This window comes from Salvelinus namaycush, unplaced genomic scaffold (genome assembly GCF_016432855.1).
Source record: "Salvelinus namaycush isolate Seneca unplaced genomic scaffold, SaNama_1.0 Scaffold9, whole genome shotgun sequence".
Lineage (NCBI taxonomy): Eukaryota > Metazoa > Chordata > Actinopteri > Salmoniformes > Salmonidae > Salvelinus > Salvelinus namaycush.
The window spans coordinates 718,853-741,881 of record NW_024061641.1 but is presented as its reverse complement, the minus strand read 5'-3'; the positions used below and the strand labels follow the sequence as shown (position 1 = coordinate 741,881).

The window sequence follows — 23,029 nt, the reverse complement described above, 5'->3', positions numbered from 1 at the left end:
GAGTATTTCTCATCAATTCTAACATAATGCTGCTCATTCATGATTATTGATGTAATGCTGTGTAGAGTAATGATAAACAGTCGACTCCTGATGAATCATTGATTATGTAGGCTGCCTTCCACAGTAGTAAACTCCCATCCAGCTGGCGGCGCTGTTATGTGTTTCTTGGTTTCGCCAGCCAATAGCACAACGGATTTTCTAAAATTCCTTGACTAAAACACGGAAGTAGAATTGGAGTAAAGAAATACCCACTGACAGATCTGACTAGGCTACCCAACTCTCATTCGACTGAAAATGTATAAACTACAGTTGTTGAGTGTTTTTTTAAATGATCGTTTAACGGCGGCTGCTGTGGAGATTTTCGGGGAAGTAGAGAAAATGTTAGTGGAGTACCAGGAGGAGAATAATCGTCTACGGAGCCTGCTGCGGATCACACCGGACATAAAACTATGTAGAATAGGTTCGTATGTGGATCTACCGATAGCTTGCTTCGTCCCCTAATGAGCGATACACATTGAGGGGGTTCGATTAATCCCGCCGGACGCCTGTGTACGCGTGTTTTGCATCGGCTGAAAGTTGATTGCATTCGATTTGGAACTGGGCTGCCTCGGTTTTGTGCCCAAAGCTCCCCACTGCCAGAATCCTAGCAAGCAAGTTGCAACAATGAAGAATTGAGTGCGTGCCCGTTCACGCGAAGGAAGGGAGGGAGGAGGGGGGGGCTTTTCGGCACAACACCGGGCGTGAGCCAGGTGCCCAGTTCAAAGGGCACAGCGTAAAGTTGTGGCTCAACAACAACAAAAAGGGACTTAATTAAGCACGTGTAGTAATTACTAGGATTCTGTGAAAACACCAAATACTACTCAGTGTATGTAGATTAGCCAGCCAAATAGAAAAAGGAACCAGCCAGGCCTTGCTGGTTCAACATTTTTGCTGAATGAGCTTTATATTGGTGGCCTCTGGCCGGCCGAAGTAGGGTTGCCGCCCCCTTACTGTTTCTTTGCAACTTAAGTGCGAATCGAGTTTCCATCTTCTCTGAGAAAGACTTTACAATATAATTGTCTGAAAATGTAGGAATTCAGTGTATTGTTTAGTTGTTTTGGATATGATCTAGGCCTATATGATCCAGACAATCTTCTAAGTGGAGAACATGACACCTTTTAATGTTTAAACATCTTCTCTTGAGAAGAGAACTTATTTACAGTTTACTGCAAGATATTAATTGCCACAATGATTTGTCCTCCAAATTATGTATTTTATTAAAACAAACATTTTCTTTGAAAAATAAATTAAAGTAGTTGTTATTAAACTACTTGAACTAATTGACTGACGGTTCATTAACTTGATTTCCATTTAGTGAACTCAACGTGCCATTTCTCTAGAGAGAAATCAAATCATTCAGTAGAGAAATTAATTCATGACCTATGTGGAACGCTTAGCTGATTGGAAGTTGTAGTTTTCCTTAGGCAAATGTTCAACCTAGTCGAAGATGATCTATTATATTGACAAGATAATCGAGTGAATGCTCTAACAATGGAAATACGTGGCCTCAAAGATGGCAGGCGGGAGGAGGCGAGACCATTCTAGCTAGAATCTCTATAGTTGTCGTCCACTTATATCTTCTTTTTTTTTTTTTTTTTTCTCCCCAATTTTGTGGTATCCAATTGGTAGTTACAGTCTTGTCTCATCGCTGCAACTCCTGTATGGACTCGGGAGAGGCGGAGGTCGAGAGCCATGCGTTCTCCGAAACACAACCCAACCAAGCCGCACTGCTTCTTGACACAATGCCCATCCAACCTGGAAGCCAGCCGCACCAATGTGTCGGAGGAAACACCGTACACTGCACCCAGCCCGCCACAGGAGTTGCTAGTGTGCGATGAGGCAAGGATATCCCTGCCGGCCAAACCCTCCCCTAACCCGGACGACGCTGGTCCAATTGTGCGCCGCCCCATGGATCTCCCGGTCGTGGCCGGCTGCGACAGAGCCTGGACTCGAACCCAGAATCTCTGGTGGCACAGTGCGCCACCTGGGAGGCCCGTCCACTTATATTATTGCATTTGTAACATAACCATGACAAAACTTCTATTAGATCAAATAAAAGTCACGTATCAAAATAGCAATTCAATCTGTAGTTGACCAAATTCGACACTCATTGACCTCAAAACAAAAATTCCTCACTTCGTGTTCTTATGTTTGTGGACAAATTTTGGGCGGAGTAAACCCTCTCACTTCGCCTCTTCATCTCTGACCTAGTTCAGTGCAGAAATGTGGTAATTAACTACAATGACCATAATCCATTGTGCCTGTTCTTTCCGGCCAGAGATAGAGGCGGATAAACCCACAGATCATATGAAACCGCATGAGAGAGAAATGTAGTCTACACAACACAACGACGAGAGGGATAGAGATAGTTTGTGAGGTAGCTCTGCCTTATTGATAGTTGAAGTAGTTGCTAATAGTGGTGAGGAGGAGGAGTCTCGTGTCCGGAAGCGACTTCACCATTCATATTCAGGGTTCATCCAAACACCGTTTTAAGCTTTGTTTGACTATTTATTGACAGTTACAGCTGATTTCGGGATTGTATATCTATTAGAGGTCGACCGATTATTATTTTTTAACGCCGATACCGATTATTGGAGGACCAAAAAAGCCAATACTGATTAATCGGCCGAGTTTTATATATATATATATATATATATATATTTGTAATAATGACAATTACAACAATACTGAATGAACACTTATTTTAACTTAATATAATACATCAATAAAATCAATTTAGACTCAAATAAATAATGAAACATGTTCAATTTGGTTTAAATAATGCAACATCACAGTGTTGGAGAAGAAAGTAAAAGTGCAATATGCCATGTAAGAAAGCTAACGTTTAAGTTCCTTGCTCAGAACATGAGAACATATGAAAGCTGGTGGTTCCTTTTAACATGAGTCTTCAATATTCCCAGGTAAGACGTTTTAGGTTGTAGTTATTATAGGACTATTTCTCTCTATACCATTTGTATTTCATATACCTTTGACTATTGGATGTTGTAATAGGTACATTAGTATTGCCAGCCTAATCTCGGGAGTTGATAGGCTTGAAGTCATAAACAGCGCAATGCTTGAAGCACAGCGAAGAGCTGCTGGCAAACACAGGAAAGTGCTGTTTGAATGAATGCTTACGAGCCTGCTGCTGCCTACCACCACTCAGTCAGACTGCTCTATCAAATCATTGACTTAATTATAATATAATAACACACAGAAATACGAGCCTTAGGTCATTAATATGGTCAAATCCGGAAACTATCATTTCGAAAAAACAAAACGTTTATTCTTTCAGTGAAATACTGAACCGTTCCGTATTTTATCTAACGGGTGGCAACCGTAAGTCTAAATATTGCTGTTACATTGCACAACCTTCAATGTTATGTCATAATTACGTAAAATTCTGTCAAATTAGTTCGCAACGAGTCAGGCAGCCCAAATTGCTGCATATACCCTGACTCTGCGTGCAATGAACGCAAGAGAAGTGACACAATTCCCCTAGTTTAATATTGCCTGCTAACGTGAATTTCTTTTAACTAAATATGCAGGTTTAAAAAATATATACTTCTGTGTATTGATTTTAAGAAAGGCATTGATGTTTATGGTTAGGTACATTCGTGTAACGATTGTGCTTTTTTCGCAAATGCACTTTTGTTAAATCATCCCCCGTTGGCTGTCTTTGTTAGGAAGAAATGGTCTTCACACAGTTCGCAACTAGCCAGGCGGCCCAAACTGCTGCATATACTCTGACTCTGTTGCACAGAACGCAAGAGAAGTGACACAATTTCCCTAGTTAAAAGAAATTCATGTTAGCAGGCAATATTAACTAAATATGCAGGTTTAAAAAATATATACTTGAGAATTGATTTTAAGAAAGGCGTTGATGTTTATGGTTAGGTACAGTCGTGCAACGACAGGGCTTTTTTCGCGAATGCGCTTGTTAAATCACATGTTTGGGGAAGTAGGCTGTGATTCAATGATAAATTAACAGGCACCGCATCGATTATATGCAACGCAGGACAAGCTAGATAAACTAGTAATATCATCAACAATGTGTAGTTAACTAGTGATCATGTTAAGATTGATTGTTTTTTATAAGATACGTTTAATGCTAGCTAGCACCTTGGCTCCTTGCTGCACTCGCATAACAGGTAGTCAGCCTGCCACGCAGTCTCCTCGTGTAGTGCAATGTAATCGGCCATGATCGGTGTCCAAAAATGCAGATTACCGATTGTTATGAACTTCCGATTAATCGGTCGACCTCTAATATCTATTTTCTCTCCTTAAATATAAGTAATCTGATTTATTTGTTCGTCTATTCATTTTTTTATTTAACATTTCAACGCCAGCTCCTGATATCAGGGCACAAAAACTACCATCTCTCCTGAATTAGTCTAGTGCACGTGTGCGCCCAGCTATATCATGTCCCAAGGTTGTTTTCCCTGGGTTTCCCTGGCTAAACTAGCTGGCTAGCTGAACTATGCTAGTTTTCGTCCTCATTGCCAAGCTTCATAAATACTGCACCCTCAACTTCAAAACTAATTTGCTAGTTATACAATAAGACATTCACTGGAAAGAAACTTGAAAACTATGTTTTGTTTTGTTGAATAGTCACGACTGGTTTGAGATATCTGTCGTAAGACAGCGGTGGCGAAGGATATCATGATTGCTACTTAACGCGGATCCAAGTTTAGTTTTGAGATCCACCGGCTCGTTGGGATATGTAATGATTTTGCCAACACAGCCAGATATGTACACAGTCGTGTACCCTTTAAGCTTTTTTAAACTCACTATCGTATTTAGTAGAAAGAGGAGGAAGGGAAGCGCTACTAAGGTACACTATAGTATATTTTGGTAGATAGAAGGTGCTCTTTGGTAAAAGGTGTAAATTGGTCATCAAAAAGGAGGACCAAGGCACTCTTCATATAATTAATTAAAATGCCTTTATTAGTATGGCATGTTCAATAGAAACAAAGTTGTTTAAAAACCGACGCGTTTCGGCTGCATGGCCTTCGTCAGGGAGTACAGAAAAAGGAGAATACAATGTCCTCTTTTGAAAGGCTTTTCCAATTAGCCCTAATTAGAAGAGGGAGTGGTTACCAAATTGGACACACCTAGTAAGCAATAATATACACATGAAAAGGTGAAATACTGTAGCTATGTTATCATGAGCATTCAACTCCAAGCTAGAAGCATCAGAACACCCAGAGAGGCAGTTCCAACCCTAACCATGACTGGGAGAAGTGTCCAGAACAAGAAAGCAATATATTCCACAGTACACTAGACCACAGCAAAACATGAACAACAGTCCAAACATAGCTGAGGGCAATTGAGCAAAATGTCCACTAGATGACAGCAAATGGACCCATCACGACCCTACAGGAAGGGTGAGAAATCCATATCTTCATTTAAACCAGGGTACTTAGTGGCCTGTAGTTTGTAAATCCAAAAACTTTCCCTTTGGTTTAACTGTTTAAGACGGTCCCCTTTTCTAATAGAGGCCGGAACATGATCAATACCCATAGCTTGTAGGGAGGCAGGGTTGCCATGGTGTAAGGACTTGTAGTGCCTTGCCATTGGGTAGTCTTCATTGCCTACCCGTATGGCGTACTTGTGTTCCGCCAAGCGATCTTGAAGGCGTCTCTTTGTCCGTCCAATGTAGAACACCTTGCACTGTGGACATTCTAATCTATAGATGACATGAGTGGTTTTGCAGTTAATAAAATGCTTGAGGTAATACTCCATTTTAGAAGCTGTGTCAACAAAATACTTTTTCTGTGCAATATTACTGCAATGGTTGCACTGGTTACATTTAAAAGAGTCCTTGGGTTTGTGGTCAAGCCAAGTTTTTTTGAGAGTCACCCGGAAGATAACTGGACTAATTTGTCATTTAGGGTAGGACATCTCTTAAAGCTTATGACTGGTGGTTCAGGAAAGACTTGGCGTAGTAGCGTATCACTTTGGATGATTCCCCAATTATTTTTAATGATTCTTTTAATGTTCTCTGCTTCAGTGCTGTATTTTGTAACAAAATACACTCTCTCTGATGTATCACGAGGCACTCCTCTTCGCAACAAGTTTTCTCTGTCAAGTAATCCAGCCCTTATACCTGCATCTTTCAGGACCTGAACGCTGTAGCCCCGATCCAAAAAGCGATTCTCCAATTCAGCAGATTTGACACTGTAGTCTGTTTCCTGATCGCAAATTCTGCGGACTCTTTGGAATTGGCCATATGGAATATTCTCTTTTAGCCTTTTGGGGTGAAAGCTGTCTGCCCTCAGAATGGTATTCCCATCTGTAGGCTTCCTAAAGATTGATGTGTGCAAACAACCTTTGTCATTTTTACTAATGTCGAGGTCCAAAAAATGAATGTTATCCTTGCTGTGTTCCATAGTTATTTTGATGTTAGGGTTAATGCTGTTAAGGTATTGGTGGAAGGAAATAAGTTCATCTTCTGAGCCGGACCAAAACAGGCAAACATCATCAATATAGCGTCCCCACCATATAATCCGGTCAAAGAAATGGTTATTAGAAGGATCCAAAATGAAGTCATTTTCCCATTTACCCAAGTACAAACCAGCGTAGGAAGGGCTGTAGCAAGCTCCCATGGCACATCCTTTGACCTGTTTAAAAATACGGTCCTGGAAGATAAAGATGTTATGATTAAGAGTCCATTCAGTCAGTGAGACAATGAATTCTGTAGGAGGCATCTCAGTTTCAGGCCGGGTACTCAAGAAATGGTGCATCGCTGCCAAACCTTGTTGATGCTCAATGGTGGTGTATAGAGACTCCACATCCATGGTGACTAAAAAGGAAGCTGTACCTATATTCTTCAATTCCTTAATTTTGTTCAACACATCTGTGGTATCTTGAAGATAGGCTGGAAGTGACATCAGAAAAGGCTTAATAAAGTAATCAATGTACTTGGAGATGGGTTCTGTCAGACTTTCATTACCACTAATGACTGGTCTGCCTGGGGGTTTTTTCAAGATTTTTGTGGATTTTTGGAAGAAGGTAAAAAGAAGCCATACGCGGACTGCCATTGAAAAGAAATTTGAACTCATTGTCTGAAATGTAACCATTTTCCTTAGCTTCTGTGAGGATCCCTTTCAATTCAGTTTTTAGGTCCTCTGTAGGGTTGAATGTAAGAGATTGGTAGAATTCGTCATTGTCTAATTGACGGTAGGCTTCTGTCACATATTTGTCTTTACACCACACTACTGTAGCACCGCCTTTGTCTGCTTTTTTAATTACAATCTGTTCATTTTTGGACAATGATTCAACTGCATCCCTCTCTGTCTTAGAAAGATTACGTCGTGTTTTGTTGGAATCAATTTTACCCTTAAACAGATTCTGGATTTCTCACCCTTCCTGTAGGGTCGTGATGGGTCCATTTGCTGTCATCTAGTGGACATTTTGCTCAATTGCCCTCAGCTATGTTTGGACTGTTGTTCATGTTTTGCTGTGGTCTAGTGTACTGTGGAATATATTGCTTTCTTGTTCTGGACACTTCTCCCAGTCATGGTTAGGGTTGGAACTGCCTCTCTGGGTGTTCTGATGCTTCTAGCTTGGAGTTGTATGCTCATGATAACATAGCTACAGTATTTCACCTTTTCATGTGTATATTATTGTTTACTAGGTGTGTCCAATTTGGTAACCACTCCCTCTTCTAATTAGGGCTAATTGGAAAAGCCTTTCAAAAGAGGACATTGTATTCTCCTTTTTCTGTACTCCCTGACGAAGGCCATGCAGCCGAAACGCGTCGGTTTTTAAACAACTTTGTTTCTATTGAACATGCCATACTAATAAAGGCATTTTAGTTAATTATATGAAGAGTGCCTTGGTCCTCCTTTCTTTTTGATCACTATCGTATTTGTTGGTTAAATTAATATAATATGTAATGCAGGAATGTCACGAGTTAATTGACATGAGAAAACTTGAGAAAATAGCAACTCTACAGAGCGCAGTGACTAATGACATCTGGACATGGAAAAAAACACTCCAAAAGGCAAATTAGGGAGACAAATTAACATCTCTCTCAACGATGCGATTCGCTAGGCTACACTGACGAGTCACTCACTTTAGCTTCACTGTCTGGCAAGTCCCGACATGGGCTTCATATCCTAGGAAAATACAAAAGAGATCTTTGGTTATTTGAGCTGTTCTTGCCACAATATGGACTTGGTCTTTTACCAAATAGGGCCATCTTCTGTTTACCACCCCTATCTTGTCACAACACAACTGATTGGCTCAAACGCATTAGTCAGGAAATAAATTCCACAAATACACTTTTAACAAGGCACACCTGTTATTTGAAATGTATTCCAGGTGACTACCTCATGAAGCTGGTTGAGAGAATGCCAAGAGTGTGCAAAGCTGTCATCAAGGAAAAGGGTGGCTACTTTTAAAAATCTAAAATATATTTTGATTTGTTTAACAAATTTTTTGGTTACTACATTATTCCATATGTGTTATTTCATAGTTTTGATGTCTTGACTATTACTCTACAATCTAGAAAATAGTAAAAATACCATTAAACTTTGAATGAGTAGGTGTGTCCAAACTTTTGACTGGTACTGTGTGTGTGTGTGTGTGTGTGTGTGTGTGTGTGTGTGTGTGTGTGGTTTTGAATTGGAGGGGGGGTGGTGGCATCGAGTAATTGGATTGAATAATTTCCTTGGCACCAATCGGCAATGCAAACTAAGCATTATTATCAGAACTGTCCACTGACCACTGATATACCCTCCAATGTGGGTAAAGCATTGCCAAACGGGCACAGGCGGTATATACTTCACACAGTGGGTTAGTTTTATACTGCTAGACTGAGATACAATGTCTGTCTAGAAACGGGCCCTAGCTGCCTGAACTCAGGGCACATCTAAAGAGATACAGTCTAAGGGCTGTTTAGATTGTAGAAATCTATCATTCAAATGTATGATTCAAGTGTCTGCACCTCCTCTCTTCCTCTCCAGACTCCCTGCAAGTCTCTCTCGCTGACTCTGAAGAGGAGGTTCCCCCTGAACAGCAGCACTGTGAGCAGGAGTGGAGTAACAGTCTGGGGCAGGAGGACCCTGAGTCCACACAGATTAAAGAGGAACAGGAGGAAGTCAGGACCAGTCAGGAGGAAGAGCAGCTTCAAGGGCTGGAGGCTGATATCATAGAGTTCAATTTCACTCCTTCCTGTGTGAAAAGTGAATGTGATCATGAGGACCCACTTCAGTCCTTGACTCTTCCCCAAACCCAGACTGTGGAGAACAGAGACAGAGACTCTAAACCAGTAGATACTGAACCTTTTGGCACTGTGACCCACCTAAAAGGTTTCAAAATTCCTTGTGGCCCTCCAGATAATCAGAACATTGCTTACAGCCACAGTTCAGCCATATGCAGCAACCCAGTAGGACTTGATAGCAGCCCACAATTGGATCCCAACCCACAATTGGATCTTAATCCACCAATGGGGGAACTCTGCACCTGCCCCTTTTGTGGCAAGACCTTCAAACAAAAAGGAAATCTGTCCATGCACATGAGGATTCACACAGGAGAGAAACCTTTTAGCTGTGGTGACTGTGGGAAGAGCTTTATTCAGAAGGGGGACCTAAGGAGACATATACTGACTCACACAGGAGAGAAACCATTCAGTTGTAATTTTTGCTGTAAAAGCTTCAATCAGAAAGGGGACCTAAGGAGACATATCCTGACTCACACAGGAGAGAAACCATTTAGCTGTGATTACTGTGGTAAAGGATTCATTCGCAAGGAGCACCTAACTGCACATATACGGACTCACACAGGAGAAGTGTCGGTCTCAAGCAGAACCTAACCTTGCAGAAACTGATAAATAGATCTGTGATCAATTTTAATGTTGAAAACATTGTATGTAAATAAAGTTTGATTTGAATGATGAGGTACTTATCAAGCAGTACAGAGTATTGTAGGACATTCACAGGTCTGCTGTTCAAAGTCTGTAGAATCGTTGTCTTCGTTAGAAACAGGAATATCTGATCGTTTGATTAGGATCTCGTGGTGATAAAGGGGCAGGCTGATGTTATTGATGCCATGAAATACAATTCCAGAAAATATCTCCTTCCGTTTTGTCCCAAAGAGTTTTTTCTCATCAATTCAGACCTAATGCTGCTCATTCACTATCTGTATTTCGATTCGATATTGTGATGTTATTGCTATTTGATGTACATAAACATATTACTCCTTATATGTCTCCTGCAGAGAGACGAGAGAGCATCAGAAAATGTGTTTTGATCATGGAAATAAAAGTGATGAAAATATGTTGGCTCACTATTTTAAAAAGTAGATGGAGAACGAGCTATAGGTTGAAAAATACTTGAGTTTTGGTGTTGGTACAGCTGACTAGCGGTAGCTAACGCCATCTAGCAAAACAAATATATATACTTGATACATTTTTTACAAATCGATACATGGAGTCAGAGTATCAATATAATATCGTCCAAAGAAAATATTGCGATATGTATCTGGATAGATGTTTTCGCCCATCACTATTGCCTACTGGCTATACTTATGATCTGCTGGCCAGATTGTAACAGCAAACAGATTAATGTCTTCCTGCAGTAAAGTAACCACACTTTTGACTCCAGAGAGGATGCTACGCAGTCAATCTCTGAAACAGCTAGCTACAGGTCAAGTAGTACTTGAAGTAGGCTAACTACCCAACAGACACAAACATTATCAAAAATGCCTAGCTTCACCATCTAAGTTAGCTAGCTAGTTAACTAGTAAGCTAGACTGGTGGTTTATAAAAGCCAAAGAAAGCTAAACTAGTTTTTATGAATTTCTCATGCATTTAAATGGCTAGATAGACGGCTAATGTTGCCATCTAGCCAGGCTAATGTTGCTAACTAGCTAGACCATGAGATAGCTAGCTAGATAACATGTATTGTGTAAATTTACAACTTCCCAAGATAGTTCACATAATTGTCAATTTAAATCAAATGTAGCCAATTTATTAATTACTAAATGTAGCTAACATTAGATAGTTAAACCAGAGATAAGGCATTGTAGTTCTATATGATAGCCTCATTAGCAGCTAATTAGCATTTCGTTTGGGATGGCGGGGGTAAATACAGGCAAATATATATAGAGGAACAAGGCACTGAGGGGTGACCAGTCCTCTTCTGGCTGTGCCGGGTAGAGATGATAACAGAACATGGCCAAGATGTTCAAACGTTCATAGATGACCAGCATGGTCAAATAATAATAATCACAGTGGTTGTAGAGGGTGCAACAGGTCAGCACATCAGGAGTAAATGTCAGTTGGCTTTTCATAGCCGATCATTCAGAGTTAGAGACAGCAGGTGTGGTAGAGCGAGAGAGGGAGGGAGAGAGAGGGAGAGTTGAAAATAGCAGTTCAAGGCAGCACATCTGTTGAACAGCTCAGAGTTCCATATCCACAGGCAGAACATATTCAAATGATATCATGATTGAGCAACTTTAGGTTAAAACGTGTGAGAAAAAGTATTGAACAGATGGAAGGATGGCAGGTAGGGCGACAGGTAGCCTAGCAGTTAGCGATTTGGGCCAGTAACAGAAAGGTTGCTAGTTTGAATCCCCGAGCTGACATTGGGAAAAATATGTTGAGATATGAAAAAAAAAACATTTCTATTTCACACACGTACAGGTTACCCACTTTTGCATGCGGTGAAACAGGACAAAGTGTATAAGCAACCCTTTTCTGAGGATATATTTTTATTGTCTTTCTCCCTCTTAACCACTTTCCATCTCTCTACAACAGGGTACTGTCCCAAACGGAGGGTACTGTCCCAAACGGAGGGTATTGTCCCAAACGGCACCCTAATCCTAATATAGTGCACTACTTTTCAACCAGAGCATTATGGGTCCTGATCAAAAATAGTGCACTACATCAGAAATAGGGTGCCATTTCGGACACACTACAAGTGTTCTGTTCCCAAAGGAAGTATTAGATAATAAAAATTAGCATTTCTCTGATTTACTTAAGTTCTTAAGGTTAGTGTCTTTAACTTATAGTTTTTGTACACCATCTTCAAACAGCTGAAAATACAATATGTTTGGTTATGAAAAATATATTTCACAGCAGTTTAGATTGTACAATAATTCTCTACACTATACTTGCTTGTTTTGTCACAAACTGAAATGTGGCGAACTATTAGAATTTTAGCAAACAGGAAATGGCGGAGCCATGTTCCCTACTGCCCTGATTGGTGGTTGAGAGAGAGGATGAAGGAGAGAGAGAGAGAGAGAGATAGAGAGCAAGGATGAGGGAGGATAATCTTTTTTTATAAAAAAATGTATACATTTTACCTTTATTTAACTAGGCAAGTCAGTTAAGAACAAATTCTTACTTACAATGACAGCCTACCCCAGCCAAACCCAGACAACAATGGGCCAATTGTGCGACGTCCTATGGGACTCCCAATCACTGCCGGATGTGATGCAGCCTGAATTCGAACCAGGTACTGCAGTGATACTTCCAACACTGAGATGCAGTGTCTTAGACCACTGCGCCACTCAGGAGCCCCTATTGAGAAGGGAAGGGAGAAAAGAGAGATTTAGAGAGAGGATGAGTGGGAGCAGAGAGAGCGGGGGAGAGAGGGAGAAGAAAGAAGGGGGATGAGAGGAGGATAGAAATGGACTGAAGAATGAGAGATGTAGGAGGTTGTGTAATTATGAATGACACTCTTCCCTCTTTCTCTCTCTGCGCGCTCTCTCTCTCTGCTGATATCCAGACAATGTAGAGTGTAGAGTTCACTTCAAAAGCTCCTCTGTGGCTGCAGGAGCCTAGGACTGGGTTGACGGATACTGTACTATATTGCACAATGTAGTGGTCTTACACCGCCATCTAGTGGTCACTTGAAGCTATTACCATAGATGGATAGGGGCTTATTTATTGGTACAGCTAGCTATACAGCATTTGCTATTACTGCACTGATACAGTAAATTGAGAAATAGATCTGAAAGCAGAAGCAGGTGAAGAGGAGTTTTATTAGGAACATGCTAAAGGGGCAGTCTGCGATTGGAACATCAATGTTTTGGACATTTAAATGAATCATATACACAGAGTATACAAAACATTGACAACACCTGCTCTTTCCATGACATAGACTGACCAGGTGAATCCAGGTGAACGTTATGATCCCTTATTGACGTCACTTGTTAAATCCACTTCCATCAGTGTAGATGAAGGGGAGGAGACAGGATAAAGAGGGATTTCTTAAGCCTTCAGACAATTGATACATGGATTGTGTTTGTGTGACATTCAGAGGGTGAATGGGAAAGACAAAAGATTGAAGTGCCTTTGAACGGAGTATGGTAGTTGGTGCCAGGCACACCGGCATCAAATCAAATTTTATTGGTAACATACACATATTTAGCAGGATGTTATTGCGGGTGTAGCGAAATGCTTGGTCTACCAATATTTGTTTTAGTAGGGGACAGCCCTAGAGAATAATGTTATGAGTAAAGTAGGAAGCATACTTTATAAATGTGCCATAAAAGAAGTGTGTATCTGGCGACACTGTTTTATGTGTTGACTGAACAGGGGTTGATGATTGCGTTTTCTGGTCTCGGGAAGAAATGACGAGACCGCATTGTCTGAGACCGAGTCAAAATGTATCTGAACTCAAGACCACAATCCAGTACTACAACACTGGTATTTTGTATACTCTCATAGCAGTACTACAACACTGGTATTTTGTATACTCTCATAACAGTACTACAACACTGGTATTTTGTATACTCTCATAACAGTACTGCAACACTGGTATTTTGTATACTCTCATAACAGTACTACAACTGGTATTTTGTATACTCTCATAACAGTACTACAACACTGGTATTTTGTATACTCTCATAGCAGTACTACAACACTGGTATTTTGTATACTCTCATAGCAGTACTACAACACTGGTATTTTGTATACTCTCATAACAGTACTACAACACTGGTATTTTGTATACTCTCATAACAGTACTACAACACTGGTATTTTGTATACTCTCATAACAGTACTACAACACTGGTATTTTGTATACTCTCATAACAGTACTACAACACTGGTATTTTGTATACTCTCATAACAGTACTACAACACTGGTATTTTGTATACTCTCATAACAGTACTACAACACTGGTATTTTGTATACTCATAACAGTACTGCAACACTGGTATTTTGTATACTCTCATAACAGTACTGCAACACTGGTATTTTGTATACTCTCATAACAGTACTGCAACACTGGTATTTTGTATACTCTCATAACAGTACTGCAACACTGGTATTTTGTATACTCTCATAACAGTACTGCAACACTGGTATTTTGTATACTCTCATAACAGTACTGCAACACTGGTATTTTGTATACTCTCATAACAGTACTACAACACTGGTATTTTGTATACTCATAACAGTAATGCAACACTGGTATTTTGTATACTCTCATAACAGTACTGCAACACTGGTATTTTGTATACTCTCATAACAGTACTGCAACACTGGTATTTTGTATACTCTCATAACAGTACTGCAACACTGGTATTTTGTATACTCTCATAACAGTACTACAACACTGGTATTTTGTATACTCATAACAGTACTGCAACACTGGTATTTTGTATACTCTCATAACAGTACTGCAACACTGGTATTTTGTATACTCTCATAACAGTACTGCAACACTGGTATTTTGTATACTCTCATAACAGTACTGCAACACTGGTATTTTGTATACTCATAACAGTAATGCAACACTGGTATTTTGTATACTCATAACAGTACTGCAACACTGGTATTTTGTATACTCATAACAGTACTGCAACACTGGTATTTTGTATACTCTCATAACATATTCCAACATCTGTGTGAAAACTGTGCGGTCGCACAGATACCAAACAGCATATGCCTACTTTTCCTCGGACAAGTGAGGGTAATGCCTGTTAATTAGTGATGGTAATACCTGTTAATTAGTGAGGGTTATGCCTATTAATTAGTGAGGGTAATACCTGTTAATTAGTGAGGGTAATGCCTGCTAATTAGTGATGGTAATACCTGTTAATTAGTGAGGGTAATACCTGTTAATTAGTGAGGGTAATACCTGTTAATTAGTGAGGGTAATGCCTGTTAATTATTGAGGGTAATGCCTGTTAATTAGTGAGGGTAATGTCTGTTAATTAGTGAGGGTAATGCCTGTTAATTAGTGAGGGTAATACCTGTTAATTAGTGAGGGTAATGCCTGTTAATTAGTGAGGGTAATGCCTGCTAATTAGTGATGCAATGCCTGTTAATTAGTGAGGGTCATATATCATTCACATTCTAAATACAAAATCCTATTACACACACCTCAACACTTTAACAATATAATTTACGCCGTTTGCTTGAGGAAATAAGAGAGTTTGACGCAGTTCCTTGACTGAGCTGTAGTCATCCGCAGTCTTCATCAGAACCCTGCCGTGCCCATGTCTCCAGCAGGCCATCTGAGCACCATATGGTTAGAATGGCCGCCCTTGATGCTGATTAGGAGAGGCTTTGAAGTAGACAGGCGATGTGAGAGAAGGTGTAGGGGATTAGGGTTTACACTCATCTCGTTGCAAAGTTAGCTTTCAGTTTATCTAAAATCTCACGGGAGTGGTCTGTACTGATGATGACTGGACATAGTTGAGCAGTGTAGGGAAATTACTGTTTTATCCCTCCCCTGTAGTCCCAAATGAAGTCCATTCAACTGATTGAAGATGTCACTTAAAAACAAAAAATAATCAGATAGGAACGGACCTCATCAAGACATTTTCGCTAGATGTGTTGGGTTTCTTGTGGCAGCAATCACGGAGAAAAGCATCCACGTCCTCCCTCAGCTCACATAGGCTGCTCTCCAGAGGACTCTGTGCGCAATAATGGTGATTAACATGATTTTTGAATGACTTCTGTATCCCACACATACAGATAATTGTAAGGTCCCTCAGTCGAGCAGTGAATTTCAAGCACAGATTCAACGACAAAGACCAGGGAGGTTTTCCAATGCCTCGCAAAGAAGGGCACCTATTGGTAGATGGGTCAACAAAAAAAAAAGGCAGACAATGAATATCCCTTTGAGCATGGTGAAGTTATTCATTACACTTCGAATAGTGTATTAATACACCTAGTCACTACAAAGATACAGGCGTCCTTTCTAACTCAGTTGCCGGAGAGGAAGGAAACCACTCAGGGATTTCACCATGAGGCCAATGGTGATTTTAAACCAGTTACATAGTTAAAATGGCTGTGATAGGAGAAAACTGAGCCTGGATCAACAACATTAGTTACTCCACAATACTAAATCTAAACTAGATGGTAACTATGTATTATTCTTGCGATAGTGAAAGAAGTTCAAAAAGTTGTACTTTGTATTATTCAAATAGTGAAATAATTTTAAATTCCCATCGATAGTCAGTAGATTTGATCATAAGTTGTGGTCAGTAGTTATGTGGTTCAGTAGTTGTGGTCAGTCGTGTGGTTGTGGTCAAAAGTTGTGTATATGGTCAGTATTTAATGTGTGATCAGAAGTTGTGTGGTTGTGTTCAGTAGTTGTGTGGTTGTGTTCAGTAGTTGTGTGGTTGTGTTCAGTAGTTGTGGTCACTAGATGTGGTAAGCAGTGATGTGGTTGTGTTCAGAAGTTGTGTGGTTATGGTCACTAGTAGGGATGCACGCTATAAAATCGGTAAGCATATCGGAATCGGCTGATATTAGCTAAAAAGGCCAACATTGGCGTCGGCCCGATGTCTAGTTTAACGCCGATGTCAAAGCTGACGTGCATACCTATATAACATTTAGGTAGGTGACGTAATGACGCCACGAAAAATACAGCGCTACTCGTGTAACACAGCATTCCTAACCCTAGCCCACAATGTCTGCTGTGTGGATCTATTTTGAAGTTTCAAAGGAAGTTAAGAAAAAGGCCATATGTCATATGCAACGTTTGTGCTGCTATTATTTCCTGAGGGGAGAAAGTGAAACCTTTCAATACCACAAACCTAATGACTCATTTGAAAGTGCATCACCCCCAGACGTTCAGCGACTACTTAGAACAAAAGCAGTAAAAACAACTAAGCAAGTTCAAGTCCAGCAGTCATTTGAAAGAGTAAGAACATTTCAGCTATACGACTCAATAGGTGAAATCCATAAAAAAACGCCAGGATAATGGAATTCATTGCCTTTGACAATCAACCGTTCTCTGTCGTGGATGATGTTGGCTTTCGCCGACTGGTCGAGCACCTCGAGCCCCAGTACACACTACCAAGTAGGCGCTATTTTTCAGATGTTGCCCTATCAGTGTTACACAGTATTGCTGAAACGCACATCTATGAGCTACTTGCTATGGGCGTCACTGCTTTTAGCTTCACAACTGACATTTGGACCAGCGATGTCAGCCCCATGAGCCTGCTGAGTCTGACAGCACAGTGGGTCGATGAGGATTTCGTACTGAGGAAAGCCGTATTGCATGCTTAAAGAATGTGCTGGTTCTCATACATGTTTTAAACTTGGAAACATGAACACACTCCTTGCGTCATTGGAACAACTGACTGGAGAAAGAAGCTCATCAACTGCGTCTGCAGCAGACGTGATACCCTCTGTCATGGCATTTAAACGCTCAACAAAACTGTCAACACAGACCGTGGGGTTAAAACTTGCAAAAGTCCTCTACTAGAGGCTGTGAACAAGGGATTAGGTGGCATTCTCTCTGAGCCTCTTTACTGTGTTGCCACTACGCTTGATGCTAGGTACAAGGACCGCTACCTCGATGCAGACAAGAAACAGGGTTTACATGAAATGTTACAGACACAGCTGGACAAGATGGAAACGGACACAGTGCGCACTGAGGAGGACCCACGACAGAAGAGGCCACGGACAGACAGAGCTGAAACTTCCCTGCTTGACATGTAGGCCCTCGGAGTGCGGTGTCAGGAAAATAACCTCTCACTCAATGTCAACAAAGGAGATGATCGTGGACTTCAGGAACAGCAGAGGGAGCACCCCCCTATCCACATCGACGGGACAGTAGTGGAGAAGGTGGAAAGTTTTAAGTTCCTCGGCGTACACATCACGGACAAACTGAAATGGTCCACCCACACAGACAGCGTGGTGGAGAAGGTGCAACAGCGCCTCTTCAACCTCAGGAGGCTGAAGAAATTCAGCTTGTCACCTAAAACAATCAAACTTTTACAGATGAACAATCAAGAGCATCCTGTCGGGCTGTATCACCGCCTGGTACGGCAACTGCACCGCCCACAACCGCAAGGCACTCCAGAGGGTAGTGAGGTCTGCACAAAGCATCACCGGGGTCAAACTACCTGCCCTCCAGGACACCTACACCACCCGATGTCACAGGAAGGCCAAAAAGATCATCAAGGACAACAACCACTCGAGCCACTGCCTGTTCACCCCGCTATCATCCAGAAGGCGAGGTCAGTACAGGTTGTCAGTACAAAGCTGGGACCGAGAGACTGAAAAACAGCTTCTATCTCAAGGCCATCCGACTGTTAAACAGCCATCACTAACATAGAGAGGCTGCTGCCAACATACTGACTCAAATCTCTGGCCACTTTAATAATGGACTTAATAAAGGTATCACTAGTCACTTTAATAACGTTTACATATCCTACATTACTCATCTCATACTGTATTCTATACCATCTACTGCATCTTGCCTATGGCGCACGGGCCATCGCTCATCCATATATTTATATGTACGTATTCTCATTAATCCCTTTACATATGTGTGTATAAGGTAGTCGTTGTGAATTTGTCAGATTACTTGATAGATATTACTGCACGGTCGGAACTAGAAGCACAAGAATTTCGCTACACTCGCGTTAACATCTGCTAACCATGTGTATGTGACCAATAAAATTTGAATTGATGAAATCCTGGTTGAGAAAGAAACGAGTGAACAAATGAACGAAACAGCACAGCAAGTAAGTGAAAGAAATAGGTTTTGATTATGTTGTACTGGTACGTACGTAAATTTACATACGTAAATGCCAACAAAATAACTTTTTGGTCAGTGTGTGTGTGTAAGTGTTTCAACTATTTAACTGTACTAGAATGTTTAAAAGGCCGCAATTTTTTAACATTTTGGTATTGAGTTTTTTGGCAAGGAAAATATTGGATATCGGTATCGGCCAAAAATGTCATATCGGTGTATCCCTTGTCACTAGATGTGGTAAACAGTTGTGTGGTTGCAGTCAGAAGTTGTGTGGTTGTGGTCAGTTGTTTTGGTCACTCTCCTCATAATTCAAGCCGTTGCTAGAAGAGAACAGGCGATGGGTTACTAAAACGGCTCTAGTTACAGATTGGTACACAACGTTTCCAATCCATTTTCGGGTTTGACAAGCAGAGAAGTAGGGCTGACTGGTGAAAACAGCAGGTGTTTGGGAAAAGTTGGAAGATGTGGTAATGCAGTTACTCAAACAGCTGTACCATAAGATCCGTGGTGAATATGTTGATTATGCTAAAAAAAATACGAATAGCAGAGAAGTAGCCAAATATCCCATAAGCTCTTAACGGTTTGTCTAACTTGTTGGGGTAGTGGTCAAAACGGACATTGTTTGCAAAAATGTTACAGAAAATGTTGTTGATGCAGTTACTTAAACTGCTCTAACTTTTTCCCCCAAAAATGCCGAGAAGTAGACGAATGTTTGAACTTTTTGTCTAAGTTGTTGCAAAGTGGAATAATTAGCTGATTTGCGTCAAAAGTCGCATGATTTCACTGTTGGACGTGATGATGTCACAATGGGGAGCCTTAGAATGTTGAAGAAATGCCATAAAAGCCAACGGAGGACAACAAAAAAGGAAGGACAACGAAGGACAAACAAATGTAGAACGTAAACAGTATAACAGATTTCAAAAAGTTGTATACAAGCAACTCGAGTGAGACCATTCCGCACGTTTTGAAGTTTGTGAACAGCGTTTCTAGCTTAAATGGTGTAGGAGGTGTAGCGAGCTAAAGAATAACAAGTAGTATGTTGAATATATAAGATTGGGTCTCTTGCCGTGCAAGCCCCACAATGACTGAGTGAAAAGAAGGAAGCCTGTGCAGAGCAAAAATATTACAAAACATGCATCCTGTTTGCAATAAGGCACTCAAGTAAATACTTTAAAAAATATGGCACAGAAATGTACTTTTTTTGTCCTGAATACAAAGCATTATGTTTGGGGTAAATCCAACACAACACATCACTGAGTACCAGAGGAAAACCTGGTTCAGTCTGCTTTCCAACAGACACTGGGAGACAAATTCACCTTTCAGCAGGACAATTACCTAAAACACAAGGCCAAATATACACTGGAAATTACTTACCAAGACGACATTGAATGTTCCTGAGTGGCCGAGTTACCTTTTTTTACTTAAATTGGTTTGAAAATCTATGGCAAGACTTAAAAATGGCTCTCTAGCGATGATCAACAACCAACTTGACAGAGCTTGAAGAATTTTAAAAAGAATAATGAGCAAATATTGTACAATCCAGGTGTGCAAAGCTCTTAGAGACTTACTCAGAAAGACTCAAAGCTGTAATCACTGCCAAAGGTGATTCTAACATGTATTGACTCAGGGGGTTGAGCACAGTTGAAGTCGGAAGTTTACATACACTTAGGTTGGAGTCATTAAAACAGGTTTTTCAACCACTCCACAAATTTCTTGTTAACAAACTATAGTTTTGGCAAGTCGGTTAGGACATCTACTTTGTGCATGACACAAGTAATTTTTCCAACAATTGTTTACAGATTATTTAACTTATAACTCACTGTATCACAATTCCAGTGGGTCAGAAGTTTACATACACTAAGTTGACTGTGCCTTTAAACAGCTTGGGAAATTCCAGAAAATTATGTCATGGCTTTAGAAGCTTCTGATAGGCTTATTGACATCATTTGAGTCAATTGGAGGTGTACCTGTGGATATATTTCAAGGCCTACCTTCAAACTCACTACTTCTTTGCTTCACATCATGGGAAAAATCAAAAGAAATCAGCCAAGACCTCAGAAAACAAATTGTAGACCTCCACAAGTCTGGTGAATCCTTGGGAGCAATTTCAAACACCTGAAGGTACCACGTTCATCTGTACAAACAATAGTACGCAAGTATAAACACCATGGGACCACACAGCCGTCATACCGCTCAGGAAGGAGACACGTTCTGTTTCTTAGAGATGAACGTACTTTGGTGCGAAAAGTGCAAATCAATCCCAGAACAACAGCAAAAAGGACCATTTTGAAGATGCTGGAGGGAACAGGTACAAAAGTATCTATATCCACAGTAAAACGAGTCCTATATCGACATAACCTGAAAGGCTGCTCAGCAAGGAAGAAGCCACTGCTCCAAAACCGGTTTGCAACTGCACATGGGAATACGGTTTGCAACTGCACATGGGGACAAAGATTGTACTTTTTGGAGAAATGTCCTCTGGTCTGATGAAACAAAAATAGAACTGTTTGGCCATAATGACCATCGTTATGTTTGGAGGAAAAAGGGGGATGCTTGCAAGCCGAAGAACACCATCCCAACCTTGAAGCACGGGGGTGGCAGCATCATGTTGTGGGCGTGCTTTTCTGCAGGAGGGACTGGTGCACTTCACAAATTAGATGACTTCATGAGGATGGAAAATTATGTGGATATATTGAAGCAACATCTCAAGACATCAGTCAGGAAGTTAAAGCTTGGTCGCAAATGGGTCTTCCAAATGGACAATGACCCCAAGCATGCTTCCAAAGTTGTGGCAAAATGGCTTAAGGACAACAAAGTCAAGGTATTGGAGGGGCCATCCCAAAGCCCTGACCTCAATCCTATAGAACATTTGTGGGCAGAACTGAAAAAGTGTGTGCGAGCAAGGAGGCCTACAAACCTGACTCAGTTACACGAGCTCTGTCAGGAGGAATGAGCCAAAATTCACCCAACTTATTGTGGGAAGCTTGTGGAAGGCTACCCGAAACGTTTGACCCAAGTTAAACAATTTAAAGGCAATGCTACCAAATATTAATTGTGTACTTAAACTTCTGACCCACTGGGATTGTGATGAAAGAAATACAAGCTGAAATAAATCACTCTCTACTATTATTCTAACATTTCACATTCTTAAAATAAAGTGGTGATCCTAAATGACTGTAACGATTGTTCTCCTCCTCGTCTGAGGAGGAGCAGGGATCGGACCAAAACGCAGCTTTTGTGGAATACATAATGAATTTATTAAACAAGACGAACACGAAGCACACTTGATAAATTACAAAATAACAAAAACGACGTAGACCGACCTGGACATGAGAACTTACATAACATGAACAGACTAAACAAACGAAACAGTCCCGTGTGGTACATACACAGACACGGAAGACAATCACCCACAAACAAACGATGTGAACAGCCTACCTTAATATGGTTCTCAATCAGAGGAAACGTAAAACACCTGCCCCTGATTGAGAACCATATCAGGCTAAATTGAAAAGAACCCAACATAGAAACACATAACATAGAATGCCCACCCCAACTCACGCCCTGACCATACTAAATAAAGACAAAATAAAGGAAATCAGGTCAGGAACGTGACAATGACCTAAGTTAGGGAATGTTTACTTGGATTAAATGTCAGGAATTGTGAAAAAACTGAGTTTAAATGTATTTGCCTAAGGTGTATGTAAACTTCCAACTTCAACTGTATGTATGGATGCAGACAATTACATAGATGGAAGCAACAATCTATCCGCAATATTAAAAAACAAAACAAAAATAAACCATTATCCAACTTGAAGGATGAGGAGCAGTGGTGAAGTCTACGGCGATACGGATATCACTTATTATTGATATCTACATTGCGCATTGGGCAGGTGAATCACACTGCTGTTCTCTCATTTAGCTATTTGCGCCTTACGGATTGTGGTTGTTGTGGATGGCTGTTCACAAATCTAAATGTGTATTTGAACCCAATAATGGTTGAATTCAAGAAGTTTAAGCTGCCTATC

At 40.7% G+C, this 23,029-nt stretch overlaps 2 protein-coding genes across 3 annotated transcripts in view; one reads left to right on the top strand and one right to left on the bottom strand.

Annotated features, from left to right (window-relative positions):
* The window catches only part of LOC120043328 (zinc finger protein 2-like), a 401,596-nt gene that overhangs the window by 106,633 nt on the left and 271,934 nt on the right, over positions 1 to 23,029 (bottom strand). The window lies entirely within an intron of this gene.
* LOC120043342 (chorion transcription factor Cf2-like) lies at positions 232 to 10,313 on the top strand. The gene is made up of 2 exons (XM_038987969.1): positions 232 to 460; positions 9,012 to 10,313. Exons 1-2 carry the CDS (start codon positions 295 to 297, stop codon positions 9,857 to 9,859), a joined length of 1,014 nt encoding a protein of 337 aa, XP_038843897.1. The 5' UTR covers positions 232 to 294; the 3' UTR covers positions 9,860 to 10,313.

What these genes read in the sequence shown, in the direction of transcription:
- LOC120043342 (XM_038987969.1), top strand. Translation starts at nt 295, where the DNA reads ATGTATAAACTACAGTTGTTGAGTGTTTTTTTAAATGATCGTTTAACG. An exon ending in CATAAAACTATGTAGAATAG is followed by an intron (nt 461 to 9,011) that starts GTTCGTATGTGG and finishes CTTCCTCTCCAG; the next exon opens with ACTCCCTGCAAGTCTCTCTC.